This window comes from Notolepis coatsorum (assembly GCF_963971535.1).
Source record: "Notolepis coatsorum genome assembly, chromosome: 12".
In the NCBI taxonomy this organism is placed as follows: Eukaryota; Metazoa; Chordata; class Actinopteri; order Aulopiformes; family Paralepididae; genus Notolepis; species Notolepis coatsorum.
In genome coordinates, this window is record NC_140176.1 from 115,994,832 (window position 1) to 116,021,117 (window position 26,286).

General features: G+C 47.7%; 1 protein-coding gene across 1 annotated transcript in view; it reads left to right on the top strand.

Moving 5' to 3' along the window:
* Window positions 1–26,286, top strand: part of sass6 (SAS-6 centriolar assembly protein) — a 168,753-nt gene that overhangs the window by 65,394 nt on the left and 77,073 nt on the right. The window contains exon 8 of the mRNA XM_084325732.1: window positions 6,341–6,499. Within this exon, the coding sequence (XP_084181858.1) occupies window positions 6,341–6,499 (159 nt within the window). The remainder of the gene's footprint in view (window positions 1–6,340; window positions 6,500–26,286) is intronic.

Sequence of the window (26,286 nt, forward strand, 5' to 3'; positions counted from 1 at the left end):
ACCTAAACTAACTTTAGGTTAGTTGTAACGTTAGTTTAGGTTCGTGTTAACGTTAGATAATGTACAAAATAAATGCTGGTGCCCAAAAAAACGGGAGGTGTCAGACCTATACTGGATCTGTCTGCATTCAATCTTCTGATTGTGGCGAGACGGTTCAGAATGTTGACCGTCAAACACCTGTTAAACGCTGTCAGGGTGGGGGACTGGTTCACCTCCATAGACCTGAAGGATGCCTATTTTCACATCCCGATTTACCCTCCTCACAGGAAATTCCTACGGTTCCTGTTCCAGGGCGTGGCGTACGAATACCAGAGGTTGCCGTTCGGCTACTCTCTGGCCCCCCGCACATTCACCAAGTGCATAGAGACCGCGCTGGAGCCTCTACGTCGTCGAGGGATACAAATTAATTTCTACCTCGACAACATTCTGCTCCTCAGCCAGTCGGAGGAGGTCGCCAGGTCTCATACCAGGCTGGTGGTGGAATTCCTCACCAAGCTGGGTTTTGCTGTGAACTGGAGGAAGAGTACACCTCTTCCCAGTCAACAGGTGGAGTACTTGGGCTTGGTTCTAAGCTCAAGGCCCATGAGGGCTACCCTCTCGGAGCAACGGCGAGTGTCTATCCTCAACGTGCTCAGGGGTTTCCGTCCTGGCGGGACGGTCACGGCGCTGTATGCGATGCGTCTGCTCGGTTTGATGGCATCTGCTCACTGTGTGGTCCCTCTTGGCCTCCTCTTCATGAGGAGGATACAGAGGTGGTTTTCCAGTATGAAAATAGACCCGGTGAGGGACAAGTGGAAACGGTTGAAGGTTCCCTTGTCGATACGGGGGGATCTCGCCCACGGGCAGCAGGCGGTCGCACGTCACGGTCTTCACCGACGCCTCCCTCACGGGATGGGGGGCGAAGTGTCGGTCCAACGCAGTGGGGGGCAGCTGGACAATCCATGCTGCCCGGTCTGCCATGCACATCAATGTGTTGGAATTGAAGGCGGTCCTCCTGGTCCTCAAGCAGCTCGACCACTTAGTGGTAGGCGAGCACGTCTTGGTCAGGACGGACAGCATGACAGCAGCGGCGTATATCAACAGACAGGGTGGAGTACGCTCCATCCGTCTGCACCGGGCGGCGTTCGAGTTCTGGCTGTGGGCGTCTCACAATCTGCGCAGCCTGAGGGCGCTCCACATCCCTGGCTGGGAGAATGTGGGCGCAGATGTGATGTCGCGGGCGGTCCTCGCCCCGACGAGTGGACACTACGTTGAGACAGTCAGGCAGGTCTGGGACCGCTTCGGGGAAGCTTCAGTGGATCTGTTTGCGAGCAGACAGTCACACCAGTGCCCCTTGTGGTTCTCGGTCAGTTGGGGGGACAATCCTCCATTGGGGGTGGATGCCTTCTCGATGTATCCATGGCCGCCCGGGCTTCTGTACGACTTTCCCCCCACGCACCTGATAAGTCAGTTGTTGGAGCGGGTACGTCGGGAGCGCAGGACCTTGATCCTGATTGCGCCGGATTGGGGCACGGCTGTGTGGTTCCCGGTCCTGATCCAGCTCTTGGTAGCCCCGCCGTGGCCTGTTCCTTGGTCGTCGCGGGCCCTCTCTCAAGTGCACGGGTCTCTGTGTCGGTTCCCTGTGCTGGGCCAGCACCTGATGGTTTGGTTGGTGAGAGGGTGAGTCTGGAGAGGATGGACCCTTCTGTGGTTAACAGCATCCGGAACGTGCATGCTCCCTCCACTATTGCGGTTTATGTGGGTAGGTGGCGTATTTTCCAAGAGTGGTGTAAGGTGGGGGGCTGGGACCCGGTGCCAAAAAATATCCGGAGCTCTTTTCGCTCCAGGGATATTGTGGTTCAGGCGTTTCATCCGCCTCCTCACGCTGGTGAGTTAGAGGCGCGCCTTCACCTGTTGTGTCCGGTCCGGGCTTTGGGGGTTTACCTCAGCCGGACTCAGGACCTCAGGGCTACCGATCAGCTCTTTGTCTGTTACGGTGGCTCTCGCGCTGGTAAGGCACTGTCGAAACAGCGCCTGTCCCATTGGTTGTGCGAGGGCATTGCCCTTTGCTACACGTTGGCTGGGCTGGCCCCCCCTGGGGGTGTCAGGGCGCACTCCACTCGTGGAGTGGCAGCCTCTGCCGCCCTGTTAGGAGGGGCCTCAGTGGAGGACATCTGTGCTGCGGCCTCATGGTCCTCCCCGGGTCCCTTCATTAGGTTTTACCTCATGGACATGACTGGGGGTTCTGTCTCCCAGGCGGTTCTGAGGTCTGGAACCTCCCCTGCTTCCCGCCTTTCGGTGGGTTAGCAGGGATGTGTGGGTGTGTGCCACAAGGTGTTGTGTCACACGTGGTCCCGCCTGTACTGTGCGTTAGAGGTTTCTAGTTCCCTCTTTTCGCACTTGGGTGGAGTTGACTGCCGCCCCCTCTTCGCTAGGAAGGGGGGGGTGACGGGACTCCCCTCCCCCCTGGTGTAGGGCTTGCGGATCCTCAGGCGGTACATTTGTCGGTCCTCGCGTCTGCTCTGTCCCCATATCTTGATGGCGAAAGAGCGAGATGCGATTCGCCAGTACGACTATATAACGATAGGTTATGTATATAACCTAGTTATATGAGTACTGGCTGAGCATCTCGCTCTTAGCGCGCCCTGAGGTCCCTTGAGGGGGGTTTTCTGATGGAAAACTCTTTCCGAGGAAGGGCGAGTGTGACCACGCCTGGTGTCTTATGGTAAGCCACTGGGGCGGGGCCTGGTCAAGTGCAAGGGTGCTTTGTTTTCGTTCATGTAGTACAGTAGGTACTGGAGATGAGGTATATCTCGATGGCGAAAGAGCGAGATGCTCAGCCAGTACTCATATAACTAGGTTATATACATAACCTATCGGTTCTGGTTGTCGCTGCGATTTGACCAGAGAAGTTCAACTGGTCGTCAAGGACAACACCAAGGTCCTTGGCGGTCAAGGACGAGGTCACAGCTGCATTCTCGACTGTGATGGAAAGGTCGGTCAGGGGGGAGGATTTGGCTGGCAGGTGGAGCAATTCTGTTTTGCTTAGGTTCAGTTTGAGGTGGTTGGTCGTCATCCAGGCGGAGATGTCGGACAGACAGGCCGAGATCCGCTCAGAGACGTGGATATCCGAGGGAGGGAAGGAGAGGAAGAGTTGAGTATCATCGGCATAGCAATGAAACCCAGAGATTTAGTGTAGAGGGAGAAGATAAGGGGTCCTAGGACCAAGCCCTGGGGGACACCCGTCCGTAGGGGGCAGGTGGCCGACAGGGTCCCTCTCCATGACACTTGGTAGGAGCGGTCATTGAGGTATGATGTCACTCATGTCAGCGCAGAGCCAGCCACTCCCATTCCTGCGAGGGACGTGAGGAGGATCTGATGGTTGACTGTGTCGAAGGCTGCAGATAGATCTAGGAGAATCAGGACAGATGAGAGGCCTTTCGCTTTTGCTAAGTGAAGTGCCTCTGTGACCGCAATGAGGGCAGTTTCTGTGGAGTGACCAGTCTTGAAGCCTGACTGATTAGGGTATTTGGTCAATTTTCTAGGGCATTTTGCCCCAAGCCCCCGTTAATTTCGAACCCTGACGTGGAAGATCTAAAGAGGTTAGAAACTGCCTAATATTTTCCTCATTTTCCATCTCAGGTTGTGAGTATAGTTTCTCATAGTATTCTTTGAATACATGTTGAATTTCATCGGGTTCGTAGGTCGCTTCATCTGTCAGGGGTTCCCTTGTGTATAAAGTGTCTGTTTTGTTTATTCCTGAGGCGTTTTGCAAACATTTTGGTCCCGATTCATAGAAGGTTTGCTTTGCAAATCTCAATTTATTTTCTAGTTCCTCCCTCTCCATCTCTTCTAATTGTTTCTTTATTTCTTTCATCTGCTCCCTTGTACCCTCCCCCTCCCTCCCCTGTGTTTGTTTCTCAAGTTTTCTCAGATTTCCCTGTAACTCATCATATCTTAACCTCCTAATCTTATTTAAATATGCCATCTTAGAAATGAGGTACCCTCTCATAATTGCTTTGATTGTGTCTCATATAATAGTTGGATTCACTTGGCTGTTCTCATTAGATTTTATACAGTTATTTCCTTCCTAATCTGATTCACAATGTCTTCATTATTTAAAATTCCCACATTTAAGTGTGTTACGTTGTCTATTGTTCAAATGTATATTCAAGTCTGGAAGCGGATTCCTTTTATCTTTAACGCTTTTTTAATGCAGTTGTACTCCCTCCGCTTTTTGACGATTTCAGTCGCATAGTCGTGATCAAAATAGAGGGTCTTGTTTCTCAGCTGGATCTTTCCCTTCATCCAGGTCTCTCTCAGTACCAGCCCTTCTTCCAGGTCTCTCTCAGCACCAGCCCTTCTTCCAGGTCTCTCTCAGCACCAGCCCTTCTTCCAGGTCTCTCTCAGCACCAGCCCTTCTTCCAGGTCTCTCTCAGCACCAGCCCTTCTTCCAGGTCTCTCTCAGTACCAGCCCTTCTTCCAGGTCTCTCTCAGTACCAGCCCTTCTTCCAGGTCTCTCTCAGTACCAGCCCTTCTTCCAGGTCTATCTCAGTACCAGCCCTTCTTCCAGGTCTCTCAGTACCAGCCCTTCTTCCAGGTCTCTCAGTACCAGCCCTTCTTCCAGGTCTCTCTCAGTACCAGCCCTTCTTCCAGGTCTCTCAGTACCAGCCCTTCTTCCAGGTCTCTCTCAGTACCAGCCCTTCTTCCAGGCCTCTCAGTACCAGCCCTTCTTCCAGGTCTCTCTCAGTACCAGCCCTTCTTCCAGGTCTCTCTCAGTACCAGCCCTTCTTCCAGGTCTCTCTCAGTACCAGCCCTTCTTCCAGGTCTCTCTCAGTACCAGCCCTTCTTCCAGGTCTCTCAGTACCAGCCCTTCTTCCAGGTCTCTCTCAGTACCAGCCCTTCTTCCAGGTCTCTCTCAGTACCAGCCCTTCTTCCAGGTCTCTCTCAGTACCAGCCCTTCTTCCAGGTCTCTCTCAGTACCAGCCCTTCTTCCAGGTCTCTCTTAGTACCAGCCCTTCTTCCAGGCCTCTCTCAGTACCAGCCCTTCTTCCAGGTCTCTCTCAGTACCAGCCCTTCTTCCAGGTCTCTCTTAGTACCAGCCCTTCTTCCAGGCCTCTCTCAGTACCAGCTCTTCTTCCAGGTCTCTCTCAGTACCAGCCCTTCTTCCAGGCCTCTCTCAGCACCATCTCTTTGGTCGTGTTCCTGGAAGTTATAATAATGTGCTGCGGTGCGGCGCCAGCTGGGGGTTTCGCGGCTAGTGAGCGGTGGGCTCGTTGTATTTAAAAAAAAAATTAAGATTTATTTTAGTGTTTTCCCAGCTTTTTCTGGCCAGACATGACCGACAGAGGAGAGGGTGAACGGGAGAAGAGTGTGGAGGACATGCGACAAATGATCCCCCGGGAGCGGGAAGCGAACCCGGGACGGCCGCGTAGGTGTGCCTGAGGGCGCCCCGTGCTTGTTGGATTTTGAGGTCCAGGTCTAATGGGACCAGCTCTCCTTTAAGGAGTTTTTCGATAAACTTTAAAACCTCTTCTGCCTCTTCTTCCTCTGCAACTCCGAAGATGCGGATGTTATTTCTCCTCGACCTGGACTCTAAATCTGTTAGTTTATGCTGTATGGCACGTTGTCGTTCCCGCCTTGTACTGAGCGCTTCAGACAACTCCGTTGCCCAGTCTTCCATTTTCCCTGCCCGAGTCTCCACCTCTACCACTCGCTCGTTCAGGCTCTGAATCTCCACAGCAATGTTGTCGAGTTTGCCCTTAATTTCTTGACCCAGCTGGTTAATCTCTTGTCTCCGTTCGTCACTGTCCCTTTTGAGTTCGGCTTTTAGTGCTTTTATCGCCTCAATTATATTATCATGATTCATGTTCTTCCCGCGCATCGCTGTCTCGTTTTCGTTAGCTTCGACGTTAGACTTTTCCGAGACTTCGTCTTCTAAGTTATTCAACGTTTTTTTTCTATTTTTCCGGTATTTCCCTTTCCTTCTCCCACTCATCTAACTTTCAAACTTCTGGATATGCATTCATTGCATTTTTAAGTGGGAGAATTGTGATTTACCCGGGAGCTCTGTCTTTCTATGCGTCTGTACCCTCGAACGGCATACCGGAAGTCCGACGGGTGTATGTATGTCGGTCTGTTCTCTGTCTGCTTGGATGACCTGCATGTATTTTTGTCTGTAATCAGTGTCAACGCCCTACCAACAGATTATAGAAAACATACTAAGATTTACGTGTTAAGATAGAAAGTGACATTTTGCCCCATTTTATGAGTTTAACTGCTTTACTTGGAAGCAGAATTGGCAGGAAGACAGCAGCAGTTTGCTGTTCCAGTTTGACATCAGGTTCCTCTGCTCCTGCAGACCCAGAGCCGGCTGCAGCAACAGAAGGAGCAGCTGCGCCAGGAGCTGGAGAGCAGCAGCCAGCAGCTCCAGAGCCGGCTCACTGAGCTGGACGCCTCCAGATACAAGAACCAGGCGACCATCAGGGATCTGAAGATTAAATTAGTTGGGGCAGAAGAGGTAAGAGCCTCCACTAGGGGGCAGAAGAGGTGAGAGCCTCCACTAGGGGGCAGAAGAGGTGAGAGCCTCTACTGCTAACCCTAACCCTACCACTGCTACTGCTACTACTACTACTACTACTACTGCTGCTGATGATACTACTACTACTACTACTACTACTACTACTACTACTACTACTACTACTACTACTACTACTACTACTACTACTACTGCTGCTGATGATACTGCTACTACTACTACTACTACTACTACTACTACTACTACTACTGCTGCTGATGATACTACTACTACTACTACTACTACTACTACTACTACTACTACTACTACTACTACTACTACTACTACTACTACTACTACTACTGCTACTACTACTACTACTGCTGCTGATGCTACTACTACTACTACTACTACTACTACTACTACTACTACTACTACTGCTGCTGATACTGCTACTATTACTACTGCTGCTACTACTGCTACTGCTACTACTACTACTGCTGCTGATACTGCTACTACTACTACTACTGCTGCTACTACTACTACCACTACTACTGCTACTGCTACTATCACTACTACCACCACCACTACTACTGTTACAAAGGGTCAGATTAAACCGAATATATATATTTATTACTTGAGATATATTGTATAATATTTGTATATCGTCTGATATCCCTTGTATATTCTTTGTACATATACACGGAATATCCCTTTACCTAGGTACAGGCCAGACCATAATATTCGTTCTCCTATTGGACAGCGACCCCCTAGGCGCCAACGGCCATACCCCCAATGTCTAGTTCAAAGTCACCGCTAAGACATGTCTCAACATGCCCAGGTTTGCGCAGTAATACGAGACAGAACTGAGGTTGGCACTAGATTATTCACCTTACGTATAAATACGGCGCAGGTGGATACAGCAGTTAGTTATCCTAAAGTTAGTTACCCCAACAAGTTGAAGCCTTCACCACGATACAACGTGCCGTGAAGTGGGCCCGTTTTGCCCCTAAATAGAGCCTTGAGACCGCGTGCGAATTGATAGCTAAAGTGTCAGAGTTTAACGCTGTATCGTCGAGTTCGACTTATTCTATTATAAAGTAATAGTCTATTATGTATAGTGTATCGTGCGGCTACCGTTCTACAGTGACCAGCATTACCACCGTTTCATCGTACCGAGCTAGTGTGCTTATCCAGGCTGGGCGGCCTAACCTTGTGCCGCCATCCGAGGAGCCCTAGACGAGAACCGTGTGGATATGTACACTGGATAACCTACACCGACGAATGCAGAGCCCTTTTCGGCTGGATTATATTGCTTTGGTACTGTGGCTGCTGGAGCAGAGAACCGTCTACCCCCACTACCGTGTGGGATCTACCCTGTGAGGAGCCCCGTCGAGCCCGCCTCTAGGACCCAGAGGCTGGCTAGCTTTCATCCATGCTGCAATGCATACCGGAGTATAGCTGTTGTTTTGTCTAAGGACCAAGGGATTATTGCATCGTCTCCTGTACCTGGAGTCTCTTTATTCCTCGTTGATCCAGACTTTTGCTCCCGACCATTCCTCTCCCCTGCTGGCTTACAACCGGAGGGAACCCCCTTAGTATCTCCAGCTGACCTACGAGTGTGCCTTATATAATTCTTATGCTACAGGTGGTATTAATTATCCCCATCGTAATATGCTCATGGACTTACGCTCTTGACCTATTCATGCACATTCTTCGCCATACAAGCGCGACCCTAATTCTCAATACTGTAATCTACTATTGCTGCTCTTCTAATAAATATTCCAAACAGGACTTTCTTTGTTAAGCCGTGTTATTGTGTGGGTGTTCATCATATATACCGTGTACTGTATGGCCAGTAATTAAAGTACATAACTCAGTAGTGGTTTAATGATACCATACTCTCAATACAGTCAGGGAATTGTACCCCTCAGTTACAACTACTACTACTACTACTACTACTACTACTACTACTACTACTACTACTACTACTACTACTACTACTACCACCACTACTGCTGCTACTACTACTACTACTACCACCACTACTGCTATTGCTACTACTGCTACTGCTACTATCACTACTACCACTAACACTACCACCACCACTACTGCTACTACTACTACTACTACTACTACTACCACTAACACCACTACTACCACCACCACTACTACTACTACTACCACTAACACCACTACTACCACTAACACTACCACCACCACTACTACTACCACTACCACTACCACCACCACCACTGCTACCACCACCACCACCACCACTACTACTACTACCACCACCACTACTGCTACCACTACTACTGCTACTGCTACTATCACTACTACCATCACCACTACTACCACTACTACTACTACTACCACTAACACCAGTACTACCACTAACACTACCACCACCACTACTGCTACTATCACTACCACCACCACCACTACTGCTACTGCTACTATCACTACTACTGCTACCACTACTGCTACTATCACTACCACCACCACTACTGCTACCACCACCACTACTGCTACTGCTACTATCACTACTACTGCTACCACTACTGCTACTATCACTACTACTGCTACTGCTACTCCTACTATCACTACTACTACCACCACTACTGCTACTATCACTACTACCACCACCACCACCACTACTACTAGGGGTGGAACGGTTCACAAAATCCACGGTTTGGCTCGTATCACGGTTTTGTGGTCACGGTTTTCGGTTTGGTTCGATATACGTTGTTTAAATATTATTTTTTTAAACACTCAAAATGTAAACATGCTTCTCATTTACTAAAAAAAAAGAAAAAAAAGGTTTACAGCGGTTTGCCTTAAATAATGTTTGGCACACAAAGACCGAACTGACTGAAAAATATAGGCTACATTTGTCAAGTATTAACTTGGTGCAAACAAACAAAATAATTAAACCTTTAGAAACAAATTAGAAGGCCATCAATATAAAATGCAGCATGAATCAAACTAACACACACTGTACTGTTTCAAAACAACACTGCTCTGTTCATTCTATTTTTAAAATGCGTACATTGTCTGTCTACATTTATTTAGACATTATTTAAATATTGAGTGCAACACAGTAGGGGTGTAACGGTACACAGAAGCCACGTTTCGGCACGTACCTCGGTATTGGGGTCACGGTTCGGTACGAGTTCGGTACAACAGAAAAAAAATATTTATAATTATTAATAAAAAAAAAAATTATTAAAAAAAATTATATATTATATTTATGATAATTATTATAATAATTATTATTAAATAGAATAATTTTCTATAGGCTTGCCGTGGTAGTCAGTGATACTGGTGTCATTCTGTGTTCAGGCATCCACTTGCCTACTGCCCCTTTAACAACTTATCCTTGCTAAGTTTCACTTTCACTTCTAGAGAGAATTTAACTTCACAACGAGACTGAATACTAGAGAACAGATGACATATTACAACAATGGCAGAGGATTATTTGGATTTAAACACAGTGGAGCTCAGATGATCTGTCCGGAAAAGTATGTTTATTTGATTGTGCCTGTGAGTCCGGCGGGGGAGAATGTTGATGTGTTTGTTGGCGCGTGTGTGTGTCGGCGACGCGTGTGTGTGTCTTTCCATTGGTTTCATTTGGTTAACGTTATTGGGCGAACAAGAAAACGAAAGAAAACTGTACAATTGTAATGACCCACCACCAGGGGGCGAAACTAGAGCCCGCCACCCGCCATTGGCGCTCAGTTTTTACGTTTGGCGCCTCCCACTGAGAGGTCTGCCCGCCGTGCGGCGGGCAATCAAATAGTCATGTGAAAACAGAAAATCATGATCCAATTCTGAGCGGAGTTCTCACTCGCTGTCTCAGCACAGACATGCAGCGCACCGCGCACTGCTCCTCCTACCCCTCCCGCACCTGTTTCTGTATGCTGCATGTAAACAGAGGACAGCCACCGTGACGTTAGTCTAGTCAGAGGGACCTCCGTGAGATAATGTTAGCTACTGTTACAAGATGACCCAGTCAACTATTCACTTTTAGTTTAATACATGAGGCATTGTGTAACGTTATCCAGCCGGCTAGCTACTGATAGCTCCCGACATCAACAACTGCTCCAGCAAGTGTCCAGTGCATAATACCTCCGTTGGCTAGGTAGCTCATGTTAGCCCACGTTAGCTCACTAGTCACTACGAAATGTCCCAGTAAACTAAATAGTTCAGAGGCGTTGTCCCAACGCCATCCAGCAGTAGCTACAGATAGCTCCTGACATCAATGTCCTACAACATGCGTATTCGAGCCCCTGGCTTACATCGCATGAGGGCTGCTGAATAGGTCCAGGTGCAGCGCAGGAGAATCCTTTCATGCTGAATGTAGAGTTTAGGGTCCAGCTGCAGCGCCGGAGAATCCTTGCTGGAGCTGGAGGCCACTCGAGTATACACACAGACAGTGGAGCTGTTTGCAGACAGCGAGGTGGCGATGTCTCGCAGATAATACAACTACAAGTATGATTATATAATATATATATTTTATTTAAAAAAAAAGATTTATATAAAATAACAACAATAATTTTTTTAATCAAAAAAAAGTTGGCAGGTAAGAAATATGCTTGGCGGGTAGATTCTTCCCATCTACCCGCCACTGGCCGGTGAGTCAAAAAGTTAATTTCGCCCCCTGCCCACCACCGCTACTACTACTATTACCACCACTGTTACAAAGGGTCAGATTAAACCGAATATATGTATTTATTGATTGATATATATTGCATAATATTTGTATATCGTTTGATATCCCTTGTGTATTCTTTGTACATATACACGGAATATCCCTTTAGCCTGGTACAGACCATAATATTTCGTTCTCTTATTGGATGGCGTGCCCCTAGAGTCGAGTTCAAAGCCACCGTCAAGACATGTCTGTACATGCCCGGCTCTGCTCAGGACTACGAGACAGAAATGAGGCTGGCACTAGTTTATTCCCCGTACATATAAATATGGCGCAGGTGAATACAGAAGTAGTTCAGTTCAGTTCAGTTCAGTCTTAGTAACAAGTTGAAGCCTCACACTACGATACAGCGTGCTGTGAAGTGGGCCCGTTTTGCCCCAAAATAGTCTTGTTTTATCCTAATACGCTTGTTCAACGTATCGTTCGCTCCTTACTAGTAAAGCCTTCATCACGAGTCAAAGACCAAGTGAAGGGAGCAACCGTGCGTCTAAATAGAGCACTTATAGCCGCGTGCGAATAGGATAGTAAAGTATCAGAGCTTGGTTGAATAACGTCAAGTTCAACTTAGTTAATGTGAAGTACCGCGCACCGGAGGATCTACACCGGTGAATGCAGAGCCCCTCTCCGGCTGGATTATTATTCTTATTGCTTTTAACCAGGCTGTTGGATCGGATAAGAATCGTCTACACCCACTGCTGTGGGATCTACCGTGAGGAACATCATTCGAGCCCGTCTCTATTGGAGAGGCTGACCGGCTTCCACCTGTGCTGCACGCATACTGGGATTACAGCGGCTGCCTTTCGTCCGCTGATCCAGGGAGTAATACCGCCTCCCCGAGCAGGAGCTTATTGAGTCCCCGTGGAACCAGACTTTGCATTAGAGCATTGCCTCCCCCTGCTGGCTTACAACCGGTAGGAACCCCCCTACCAGTATCCCCTAGATATAATTCCTAATATTCAAGTTGTATTATTATCTCATGCGTAATATGAGAATGGACATTCATTATTGATTTGCCTACGCACATTCCTTTGCCTTACAAGTGCATTCAATTAAAGTATATTATGTATTCTTGCTGCTAATAAATACTTAAAGACAACTTTGTGTAGAACCGATTCATTGTGGTGAAGTGTTCTCATCATATACTCGTGTACGGTATGGCCAGTATAATGTACATAAGACGGTAGTGGTTTAATGATACCATACTTGATTAATACAGTCAGGGAATTGTACCCCTCAGTTATAATTGGTCCTTCGAGCCCCGGATAAGAATTAGCGTAATATTAATATAATATTAATATTAACATGGCCGATGATGAACACTCCACAAACGGTTCTCCCGAACTAGAACGCCCGCAGCGCAGGCGGCAGCCACCTCCCTATCTAGAGGCATACACTGTCAGTCCAATACCTAGCTTTAAAGGGAAGTTAAATACGGATAAAGTAACTAAAGCGGATAGTAAAATTATGTCCAACCCTACCGACCAGGCTACCCCGCCAGTAGAGACCCTAGTGGGTTCTAACGTAATTGACCAAGCTCACGGGGGGGACCAGGAGGGACATGACATGACTTTACCCCCAGACAACGCGAACGGGACAGTCCCCGGAGAGCTCCAGGATAAAGAAAGCGCTCCAGGGACGGAACCCGACCCACTACCAGAAGAGAAGCGCGCCCAGGAGACGGACCTCGGGGCGCGCCCGGAGAACAGATCTCCAACGAGTACTGCCGGGAGCCGATCGCCTCGACCGGCGTCTTCCCCCAGCGAGGCGGACAAGATGCTGGCGCAGGCACTCATCGCCACCCTGGCAGCCTCCACCGAACGCGATCGACTTCAAGCGCAACAGACGCGCGAGCGCGAACATTTTGCAGCCGAGCGAGAGCGCTTCCAGGCGCAACAAAGGAGTGAAGACGACCGCATAAGACTGGAGACCAGACGCCTCCAGACAGAAGAGAACATTGAGAGAAGCCGCGCCGATGCGCAGCACGCCGCAGCCAATGCGCAGCGCGACGCCGGCAATGCCCAGCGCGAAGCAGCGCGCAACGCCGCCCATGCCCAGCGCGAGACAGAGCGCGACCGGCTGCAGGCGCAGCTGATGGACAAATTGATTACCATGGCGACACCCCCTCACTCCGCACGGAGCTCCCGGAGATCGTCACGACAAGGGTCTAGGACACATTCCCCTACCCGACCAAGCGACCCGGGACCCCGCCAACAGGAGGATCCTGTCCACGTCTCCGAACCCCCTCCCCGGCCGGTCCATACGAGACCCAGCAACCGGGAAGAACCGGACCACGCCGAGAGACTGAACAGAAGACTCCAGGTCCTCGCAGAGGGAGAGGAGGAGGAAGAGGAGGAATGTCAAGCCGACCAGCAGCAACGTACGCTGGACCAGGAGGCCCAGTACAGCCCCGACCAGCAGCAACGTACTCTGGACCAGAAGGCCCAGTACAGCCCAGAAGTCAGCCCCGAGGCCCTGCGCTACAAACCCCCGACTCAACTCACGGGTGAGTTTGACGCACCGCCAGCCCCGAGGAACAGCACCTGGGTACCTGGCCCTTGGTACCCACCAAGTACCAGCCCAAGACAACACGTAAGAGGAGACTCGCCTAGGAGGCCTCTCCCCCAACGCTCACCGATGTGCCAGTCATCCATGGCATCGTACCTTGGCACACCGACGTTCCCGGACTTCACACACGAGAACAGAGCACAGTACACAGAGCTACGAATGTGCCTAGAGACTATGCTGTCCGACGTACCAGATGAACCGGACAAGTATGCTATCCTACTCAAGCACCTGAAGGTGCCCAGAGCGCACAATATAGCGCTGGCATATTCCAGCTCTACTACCCCATACACCGCGGCTCTAGTAGCCCTCGACCAACGTTATGGACGCATATGGGACTACGTGATACAGGAGATAAGAGACATTGACCGTCTCCCCCCAGCCAGAGACAACAGAGCATTAGATGACCTCGCTATCAAGGTACAGTCCCTGGTAGGGATGCTGGGGTCCCAAAAGGAAAAAGGGATCTATGAACTGTACGCTAACTCTAATGTAGAGAGGATACTAGAGAAGCTCCCTCCCGCCCGACAAGAGCGCTTTCGGCGGCAGAGAGACCACCGCGACCCCAACGGTCCAGAGGCATCCCTCCTAGACCTATCTGAGTTCCTCGCCAGGGAGGTCAGTAGCCTACGACTCGACACGTTCGTATGGAGTGGACCAAGCCCAAGACTCGGACCTCGGGGATCAACGGATAACCGCCGGTTGGTGACCGTTATGCACCAAGCCGAATCAGTACCGCAGCACAAGAACCACCACACCCCCTCGACGAAAGAGGACCAGTGGAAGATTGAGTGCCAGTACTGTGAGGGAGAACATCGGCTGTACCAATGCGACACTTTCGGGAAGCTGACCACGGACGAGGTGAGTCAGTGGATCAAGGACCACCGCCGCTGCTTCCGCTGCGCGCGCAGCCACCTAGCAGCTGAGTGCCGCTTGAAGAAGAAGTGCAGCAGGTGCGGTGGCACCCACTTGGAGGTCCTGCATGACATCAACAGGCGTCAGCCAGGACAACAGAGTGGGCCCGTCGCGGTAATGTACCATGCCGAGGCGGTGGCACCAGTACCGAAGAGCCACCAGACCGCTCCCTACTGTACCTACTGCGACGGCGGACACTGGCTGGCACAGTGCGCCGAATATAAGACACTGAACCCCGTCCAGGTTGACCAGTGGCGTGAGGCGGCCCAGGCGGGCGCCGCTTACCGCGCAGGGGCGGCCCAGGCGGGCGCCACTTACCGCGCAGCACTGTGCGGAGCCCACCAGAAGACCACAGGACAACAGAGTGGGCCCGTCGCGCTAATGTACCATGCCGAGGCGGTGGCACCAGCACCAAAGTTCCACCAGACCGCTCCCTGGTGTCCCGACTGCTACAGCAGACACTGGGAGTCACGGTGCGACTCGCACCATATAGATTCTGTGTCACCACAGACAGGTGACAACCCCCCCGAGACAGGAGTGCTCCACATAGACCCCAAGCAGAGCGGGACCCCCCGAGTGCTCCTCAAAGTGGTCAGAGTGCTCCTGAGCTACGAGGACAAGGTCCTGGACACTTACGCCGTCCTGGACGATGGGTCTGAAAAGACTCTCCTCCTCGCTTCCGCAGCAGCCCAGTTGGGCCTGCGGGGTGTCAAAGATACCATGACCATACGCACCATCAGAAGGGACCAGAAGACCATAAAAGGTGAAAGGGTCTCCTTCAAGATAGCAGCGGTGGACCAGCCCGAGAAGCAGTATAGTATAACCAACGTCTTCACCAGCCACGACATAGGCTTGTCTCAGTACACCTACCCCATCCCACAGCTGATGGCTAAGTATGTGCACCTACGTCAACTACCTATACCGCTTATCGACGGCGCCACACCGACCCTGCTCATCGGCTCCGACCACGCGGACCTCATTCTCCCAATTGAGGCGGCCCACATCGGACCCAAAGGATGCCCAGTCGCGGTTCAGACCCGACTGGGATGGACGCTCCAGGGCCCCCTCTACGGACTTGACAGTCAACCCACGTCTACACGCTGCCTACACACAAAGGCGAGCGACACCGGCCACTCCCTCGTACAGCAGAGGCTATTGACATTAAGCGAGAGGCCCGTGAGAGAACCGTGGGCACCAGAGGGAGTTCGGAACTCCACCCCCCTCAGCTGCGCTTCAGACGTAGCTGACCTCGAACCCAGCACCCCAAGCGACTCCTTGACGGGGCGGCCGGGACCGGCCCCTCCTCAGACGGGGTACAGAGCAAACAAGAGAAACAGACGGAGGAGGAGGAGGCACAGCCAAGCACAGATCAAAGCAGTCTCAGGCCCGCTTCCTCCTAAGCCCCCCTTCATCCCGTCCAGTCGTCATGACCATAGACCAGTCACTACCCCGAGCTGCGTGGCAGGCCGGCCGTGTAAGCAAAGTGACCACTGGTGCCGACGGAAAGGTCAGAGCGGCAGAATTGCTCGTCCAAGGGCGGACATACAACCGACCCGTGGCGAGGCTGATAGAGTCGCCAAGGCTCCCCGACTCGCTTAATGACGACCATGACCCCTGACTTTGTGAACTGCCTACCCTCACAACGGACATTGAGTAGTGGACAGTGCGGTTAATCTGTCTCTGCTTAGCTAATTAGGTGGGACTAATTAGGAGGCGGCTGTTACAAAGGGTCAGATTAAACCGAATATATGTATTTATTGATTGATATATATTGCATAATATTTGTATATCGTTTGATATCCCTTGTGTATTCTTTGTACATATACACGGAATATCCCTTTAGCCTGGTACAGACCATAATATTTCGTTCTCTTATTGGATGGCGTGCCACCAGCGCCAGTGTCTTGCCCCTAGAGTCGAGTTCAAAGCCACCGTCAAGACATGTCTGTACATGCCCGGCTCTGCCCAGGACTACGAGACAGAAATGAGGCTGGCACTAGTTTATTCCCCGTACATATAAATATGGCGCAGGTGAATACAGAAGTAGTTCAGTTCAGTTCAGTTCAGTTCAGTCTTAGTAACAAGTTGAAGCCTCACACTACGATACAGCGTGCTGTGAAGTGGGCCCGTTTTGCCCCAAAATAGAGTCTTGTTTTATCCTAATACGTTTGTTCAACGTATCGTTCGCTCCTTACTAGTAAAGCCTTCATCACGAGTCAAAGACCAAGTGAAGGGAGCAACCGTGCGTCTAAATAGAGCACTTATAGCCGCGTGCGAATAGGATAGTAAAGTATCAGAGCTTGGTTGAATAACGTCAAGTTCAACTTAGTTAATGTGAAGTACCGCGCACCGGAGGATCTACACCGGTGAATGCAGAGCCCCTCTCCGGCTGGATTATTATTCTTATTGCTTTTAACCAGGCTGTTGGATCGGATAAGAATCGTCTACACCCACTGCTGTGGGATCTACCGTGAGGAACATCATTCGAGCCCGTCTCTATTGGAGAGGCTGACCGGCTTCCACCTGTGCTGCACGCATACTGGGATTACAGCGGCTGCCTTTCGTCCGCTGATCCAGGGAGTAATACCTCCTCCCCGAGCAGGAGCTTATTGAGTCCCCGTGGAACCAGACTTTGCATTAGAGCATTGCCTCCCCCTGCTGGCTTACAACCGGTAGGAACCCCCCTACCAGTATCCCCTAGATATAATTCCTAATATTCAAGTTGTATTATTATCTCATGCGTAATATGAGAATGGACATTCATTATTGATTTGCCTACGCACATTCCTTTGCCTTACAAGTGCATTCAATTAAAGTATATTATGTATTCTTGCTGCTAATAAATACTTAAAGACAACTTTGTGTAGAACCGATTCATTGTGGGGAAGTGTTCTCATCATATACTCGTGTACGGTATGGCCAGTATAATGTACATAAGACGGTAGTGGTTTAATGATACCATACTTGATTAATACAGTCAGGGAATTGTACCCCTCAGTTATAACCACCACCACCACTACTACTACCACCACCATTACTACTACCACCACTACCACCACCATTACTACTACTACCACCACCACTACTATTACCACCACCACTACTACTACCACCACTACCACCACCATTACTACCACTACTACTACCACCATTACTACTACTACTACTATTACCACCACCACTACTACTACTACTACCACTACCACCACTACTACCACCACCACCACTACCACTACTACCACCACCACTACTACCACTACTACCACCACCACCACTACTACCACCACCACCACTACTAACACTACCACTACTACCACTACCACCACCACTACTACCACTACTACCACTACTACCACCACCACCACTACTACCACTAACACTACCACTACTACCACTACCACCACCACTACTACCACTACTACCACCACCACTACCACTACCACCACCACCACTACCACCACCACTACCACTACTACCACCACTACCACTACTACCACCACTACCACCACTACCACTAACACTACCACCACTACTACCACTAACACCACTACCACCACTACTACCACCACTACTACCACCACCACCACTAACACTACTACTACCACCACCACCACTACCACCATCACTACCACCACTAACACTACTACCACCACCACCACTACTACCACTAACACTACTACTACCACCACCACTACTACCACCACCACTAACACTACTACTACCACTACCACTACTACCACCACCACTACCACTAATACTACCACCACCATTAACACTTTGTATGCCACTCACGGCTTTTCTCGGGTTTCCCCCCCCCAACCGCTGAATGCCACGTCACAAGTTTTTTTTTTTTTTTTTTTATTATTTTTTTTATTTATTCGCGATCTGAAATCATATTGCATCACGCGAGCCTACCGTTAGAGATCCAGGGACCGCCGGCGCTCAGATGTGAAAAAAGCGCCCCCCTATCGTCTCCCAGATGGTAAATCACCCTTTTGGAATGGACTCAATGAAAGTGAATGGGAGAACGGATTTCTGACTCCACATTTTACTTCTCACTGATGCAGCCGGGGTCTACCAGAGTTCATTCTGGAGCCTCTGGCGAATATGGGTTATACTGTACACACGATGGATCAATACAATTATCGATTTTTTCGAATGGCGATCGGAAATTGGAATAAACCATTTGGATACCATCTGACCTCAGGTAAGGAATCTATGTTATCAGTGTTAGGATAATCAGACTCGTTTTCACGGATATATAAGCGTTTATGTGATATGTGATATGGTTGTTTTGACTGTAAAAGCCATGAGGAAATAAGAGCAGTGATTATCAGCGCACGGCACGAGCGTGCGTGCGCACACATATACTATCGATCATCTAGTGTTTATTTGAAAACTATTCATAAATAGGCAGACAAATGACAACGTTCTGGAATATTCCAGTAAAAGGCGATTATCATAGGCATGGGTTGTTTTTTCCCCGAAAACGGGTGATTTTCAAAATGCTATCAAACGGAAATGAAGCGATAAAAAAACAATCTGCCTTGACAATGTTGACTGGAAAATGATTCTTTGATAAGCGATGGGCAGATTAGACACATAATTTAAAACATAGATTAGGCGATATTAACGTTAACATTGGGAGTGGATGGTGGCATTCCAGCCGGTAAAAAGGAAAACACGGCTGGCACTCAAAGTGTTAACACTACCACTAATACTACCACCACCACTAACACTACCACTAATACTACCACTAATACTACCACTACTACTACCACTAACACTAACACCACCACCACTAACACTACTACTACTACTACTACTACCACCACTACTACTACTACCACCACCACTAACACTACTACTACTACTACCACCACCACTACCACTAATAATACCACCACCACTAACACTACTACCAGGGCTGGGCGATATGACGATATTTTATAAATATCGGGTACAGTTCATTAACGATACACTTTTTAAACGTATCGTGTATATCGTGATGTTTTGCCATCGCGTTAGAGGATTGTGTCAATCTGGTCCACGCGTTCAAACTTTGAAAAAAGTTTCAGTCAAGCGACCTGCACAACCCCGCCCCCACACACATACACGCTACTGCATCAAAGTTACTTATGATTAACAAAGGCATTAGTTTTGTGGCATTAACGTTATATAGTTACACGTTCAATAACCACCATATTTACCCAACCATAGCTAACATTGTTGGTCATTCATATCTCAGTTCCTTCCTTTGCTCAGAGAGCCCGTACTGAATTGTACCCATTCTGCAATCTGTTAATTCAATCAGACAAATGTATAGAAAAGCTTTTATTATAACATTTGTTGCAGTAAAATCATCATGCCTCGTTTGGTACTCCTGCGGAGCGCTGGTAGTCTACTCGTGGGTGGCAGGGAGCTAACGTTATTAGCTCCGGTAGGTTTGTTATTGATACACTCGTGTAGATCAATGGCGGACATCCTGGAAGTAAAAAAACGAATAAGAGCTTGCCGATTGGTGGTAAGAACAGCAGAGGCGGGTGCAAGCGGTGTGACGTAATTGGCAGAATCGACTGTCAATCAAAATTGTTCTGTTGCCGTCTACCATGCATTGCTTTGGTTGAGAGAGATAGTGCTCTCTTATTAACACATTGACCGCCAAAAACGGCTTACGACGTGTTTGCTGGCCATGCTAATTCTGCCAGACCACGCTGTATGACGTTATTGAGATCATATTTAATTTTTTCGCCATGGCATTCATAATTCCGCCACCCAGCCTCTGGTGATACAGTGGGAGCCTGCACAACAGTGCAACGCCTCAATACCGCCGCCTGGTGGATGATCGGGCGGAAGTGGATCTGGTGATCTCGGTGCATCTGGGAAATCCGTCCGGCAGTCACATATCATTGCGGGAATACAGACACACACTGGCGTGCATATGGATCGCTGCCATAACTCAATAATCGATATGATTTGGGCGTTTATTGCGCCATACAAACCGGAAATGGATCTAGTCGATCGACGTCAAATAAGTGGGATCTTTTTCCTCCAGTCTCATAGGCGAACGGTAAGAGGACAGTAATGTTACTTTCAGCTTGATTGTTTATTCCTTTCACTGCAAACCGATTAGATCAATATATCACCCATACTACATAAAGCATTTACTGACGATCACAGAATTATAAACAACCCCCCCCCCCCCCCTTTCATCCACGCATGATTAATCATAACGTATACGATCATGTACAGTTTAATTTTTTTTATATAGCGTGTATCGGCAATAAACGGCAGTTGATAATCTATATATGCGTTTATGCCTATAACTCACATTCTATGAATTACTGCAGAAAATGATAAAAACATACTTATATTCTAGAAGGTATTTTTGGAAGAATCTATGAATGAAAAAGTATAACGTTCCTACATCCTGAACGATAGATAATCGATGTTGAATGGGCCATAGTAATGTCAATTTAGCAATACAATTTAAAAAGTTATAGCCCTGCAAAGAAGGTGAACATCTCTATAGGCTTAGACTGGTGGCAGTGATCAAACATAAAAAAAATAAAAAATAAATTAGGACCTGCTCAGAGGTCATCAATCGGCACACATGCGATGCATGCATGCAATTCGTATCTGCGATTAACCCATCCCGTCGTCCTTCCCCCCCAAGGGCAGCCGGGAGCAGACAGGCGTCAACGTGAGCCGCGCCAGGGGACCAATCCAAGTGCTCCTGTCCGTCTTCGTCAAGGACGCCACAGCGTTAGCGATCTATTGTTGTGCATGTTTTTCCATTGGGTTTATCTTATCGGGGGGGGAAACCCTTGCGAGCACGGGGAGAACATGCAAACTCCACACAGAAAGGCCTGGGAGATACCCCACCTGGGTAACTGGCATCATGGAAACCTGGTCCCCAAGCGGGAATCGAACCCTGGACCTTCTTGCTGTGAGGCGACAGTGTTAACCACTACACCACCGTGCCGCATTGATTGATTATTGATTGATTGAAACATTGATGGATAGAAGCGTGACAGTCAATGTGTTAAAACTCATAAACAAGTCTTGAGCAAGACAAGTTAGTCTGTTAGGTTATGAAAGCCAGTGAGGCGTAGTGACTCAGACTTCAGCAATAATCATGACTCATGAGCATTATAAAATAAAAACACACATGGCATGGTGGAATACCATAAACATATTTCTTGATGTTTCCTTTTTTAAGTAAGTAAAGAGGCCTATGTTCATATCGGTGAGCACAATTTGTGACACAAAAAGAGATGTGTAGCCTATTTATTAATTTAATATTTTATTTATTAATTTTATTATTATTTTATTTGTTGCCATGCCTAAAATAATAAAGTCAAGCATAGGGCTAAAACATTTTCATAAACAATAATAGAATTTTTTGTTATATGGTTATAATAAAAGCTTTAAAAAAATTAACAGATTGCAGAATGGGTACAATACAGTACAGCTCAATACAACAGTGGACTGGAGGATGAAGACCAGAAAAAGACTTTCGGCTTTTTTACATAAGGGTCCTCCATTTTCAATTAATCAAAACATTTAGAGACATACAAATATACAGTAGTTTCATAATTTTTTTTAATTGTTTGGGGAAAAAAGGAAAAACATTGTGATGTGTATCCAGGGAACAAAATAACTGGGCGCCCATCGCCAAATGCGTGTAGATTTACCGTCTGACGTCTAAAAATAATAGTCTGCCCGCCAGCTGGCGTGTAGTTCATATCGATACTCTTATTTTGAAAATCCTGTGCGGGTCTCATTGCCGCCCTAAGCGCAGCTCCAGTCATAATATCTGGGCTCCGGCAGCTAGCAACGTTCAGGTTAATATGATACTCTTATTTTGAAAACCCTCTAGCAACTCCGCAAGTCGTATGATATCCACCCACTCCGTGTTGTTTCTTGAAAACAGAGCAGCAGCGTTAAACAGAGCAGCGTTAACACAGCAGTGCGCCTACAGACACGAAATAAATCGGTGATTTTTTTTTCTTCTCACAACGAGTCCAATGCAGCTACATGCGTTGCACCGTCGCCATTCCTTTATGCCCACATCGCCCGAAATTAACGTTTATGTACCAATCACTACAACGTTAACGTAAGCTAACAAGCTAATCCTGATGATCAGACGAGACAGAGCCATAAACAGCACTGAGGAAAGGGAAATGGGGGGGGGGGGGGGGCACTCTCCCCTTCCCTGTGTGTGTGTGTGTGTGCGTGCGTTTGGAAAGACGACGGAGTCACTAGTCAGGACTCAGGACAGGAGTATATTATAGTAAACTGAGGATTACTGAGGATGGACAGATAATGTTGATATTCAAATATAATGCAGGGGTGGTTAGTTGAAACACAGTGTGCGTGTGTGTCCCGACCCCACTTCTATGTTTCAATAAATTATTTGCATTTAAAACTATTAACGCTGACTCATTCCTTCAGTCCACTCAAAATGATGCTAATATTCCTTATGTTGTTTATGATATTAATTGAAAATAGCATATGAGAGTATTATATGTAATAATAACACATGGCGATATACTAAAAAGCTATTTATAATTTTTGGCTAGTAAAAAATCTGCCCGGCTGGTACTTTTAAAAATCTATCAGCCAAATGGCTGGTAAGTCAAAAAGTTACGTTTGTTCCCTGTGTGTATCGTGTATCGCCGAAAGGTCAGAAAATATCGTGATATCATATTTAGGCCATATCGCCCAGCCCTACCACCACTACTACCACCACTACTACTACCACTACTACTACTACTACCACTAACACTACTACTACTACCACTAACACCACCACTAACACTACTACTACCACTAACACTAACACCACCACCACCACTAACACTACTACTGTTACAAAGGGTCAGATTAAACCGAATATATATATATTTATTGCTTGATATCCCTTGTATAATATTTGTATATCGTTTGATATCCCTTGTATATTATTTGTATATATACACGGAATATCCCTTTACCTGGGTACAAACCAGAGTAATATTCGCTCTCCTATTGGACAGCGACCCCTAGGCGCCAACGGCCAAGCCCCCAACGGCAAGTTCAAAGGCAACTCCAGGCATGTCGCAACATGCCCAGAGTCTGCGCAGTAATACGAGACAGAACTGAGGTTGGCACTAGATAATTCACCTTACGTATAAATACGCCGCAGGTGTAAACAGCAGTAGTTCAGTTCAAACCTTGATGCCTTCACCACGAGTCAACGTGAAATGAAGTGAGCAACCTTGCGTCTAAATAGAGCACTTAGAACATGTGCGAATAGAATAGTAAAAGTGTCAGAGTTTAGTGAAGTAACGTCAAGTTCGACCTAGTTTAATGTGAAGTACAGTGCACAGGAGAATCGGCACCGGCGACTGCAGAACCATTTCTGGTTGGATTATATTGCTTTGGGACCGTGACCGCTGGAGCAGAGAACCGTCGATCCCACTGTCGTTTGGGATTTACCCCTGTGAGGATCATCACTCGGGCCCGCCTCTAGGAAGAGGCTGGCTAGCTGTCGTCAATGCTATTCGAGCATCTTGGATTACAACTGCTGCTTTGTCTGCTGATCAAGGGAGTACATGCACCGGCTCCGGCAGGGTTCGAAATTAACGGGGGCTTGGGGCATAATGCCCTTGAAAATGGACAAAATGCCCTCGAAAATCAGTTAAGGGGGGCACAAAATGCCCCCGACAGTTTACTAATTATATATTTATCCGGTAATGGCGCGTCTGTGTATCGTACGGTTCAGATGACGCGCAAATAAAAAAAAATCATTTGGCGGATGTGAGCACTGGCAGCAGCACTACAGCTGAGCCAGGTGCTAGTCAGTTTGTGTACAAATGGCAAGCACAATCTAAATCAATCTTCATTACGACTTTAAAAACATAGCCATTAACATTACATAGGCATACACACATCTTGCCATAGCGTTAGCAGTTTGTACAACACAACGCACGTTTTAACTATAGAATCAGCCCGCGAGGTAATACAGTCAACGAAATGTTACCGTAGCTACTAGCTAGCAGAGGAGGAAATGGGAGTCTGAGAGGCGGGGTGTTTAAAGACAATGATAGGCGTTTATTCAACATCCAAGAAGGCTAACCTACAACTGTGTTTTACTAACTCCAACCGGGACTATTGCCGCTTTCCCACTGCATGCCATCACCTCCTAACGTTACCGGAGCTACCGGAGCTGATAATAACATTGCCTGAGCTGAAGGTGCGTGACACTAAAATGTCCGTGGGGACCCGGCGCCAACCCATAGATAGTTCCAACTCACCGAATTACGTAATCCACCACAGTTGCACTCAATATTTAAATAATGTTAGTCTAAATAAATGTAGACAGATACATAATAATTTCAAGCAGAACACGAATCTTTCCATTAAGAACTGACAATCAAGGAATTTAAACATGGTTGACAGTGTTTTTTTGTGTTTATATTAAAGAAAGGAAAGTCTAGTGCTGGCTGAGCATATTGTTTGTTTGCACTAAGTTAATACTACAAATGTAGCCTATATTTTTCAGTCAGTTCGGTCTTTGTGTGCCAAACATTATTTAAGGCTGTAAACACTAACACTGTAAACGTTTTTATTTATTTTTTAATAAATGAGAAGCATGTTTAGATTTGAGTGTTACATTTTTTTTATAAAAATTTACGTATATCGAACCGAACTGAAAACCGTGACCCCAAAACCGTGATACGAACTGAACCGTCCATTTTGTGAACCGTCCCACCCCTAAAGTTTATCATAAAAATTCAGTGCCCCCGAAATAAAAAAAAGCCCCCGAAAATCAATTAAGGGGGGCAAAAAAAGCCCTTGAAAAAAAATGTTAATTTCTAACCCTGGGCTCCGGTATCTGGAGCCTCGTTATTCCTCGTTGACCCAGACTTTGTACCCGAACATTCCTCTACCCCTGCCGGCCTTACACCCGGAGGGAACCCCCCAGTGTCTCCAGCTGGTACTAGTGTGCCCTATGTAATTGCTATACCACAGGTGGCGTCAGTTTTAGACCCATCCTAGTATTCATACTATTCTCATTGACTTATGCTCTTGACTGACTTTACGTGTGTTCTTCGCCTAATTCTCAATCTGTAACCTAACGTTGCTTAATAATAATAAATACCCTCCAAATAGTACTTTATGTGTCAATGCCGTATTCTTGTGTGGGTGTTCACCATATATATTCATGTACTGTATGGCCAGTAATTAAAGTACATAACTAGTAGTGGTTTAATATATCATACTCTTTAATACAGTCAGGGAATTGTACCCCTCAGTTACAACTACTACCACCACTACTACTAACACTACAGGGCTGTACACTGCAACGAGATGATCGCGAATTGCCCCTTTAATTGGCCGTTGCGATTGGTAAATATTATCTGGGGGCGGGCTTGCGAGTAGTGCTTTCAAGCCTTGCATTCGCATTTTACTCCTAAATTATCCAAGGCGTGTGATGACGCGATGACGTCACTCACGCGAGCTGAGCAGTGACCACTCAGCAGGTATGATCAGCGGGAACAATCGACTGAGCACTCACTCTGATAGACTGGCTGACTGTCTGATTCATTTA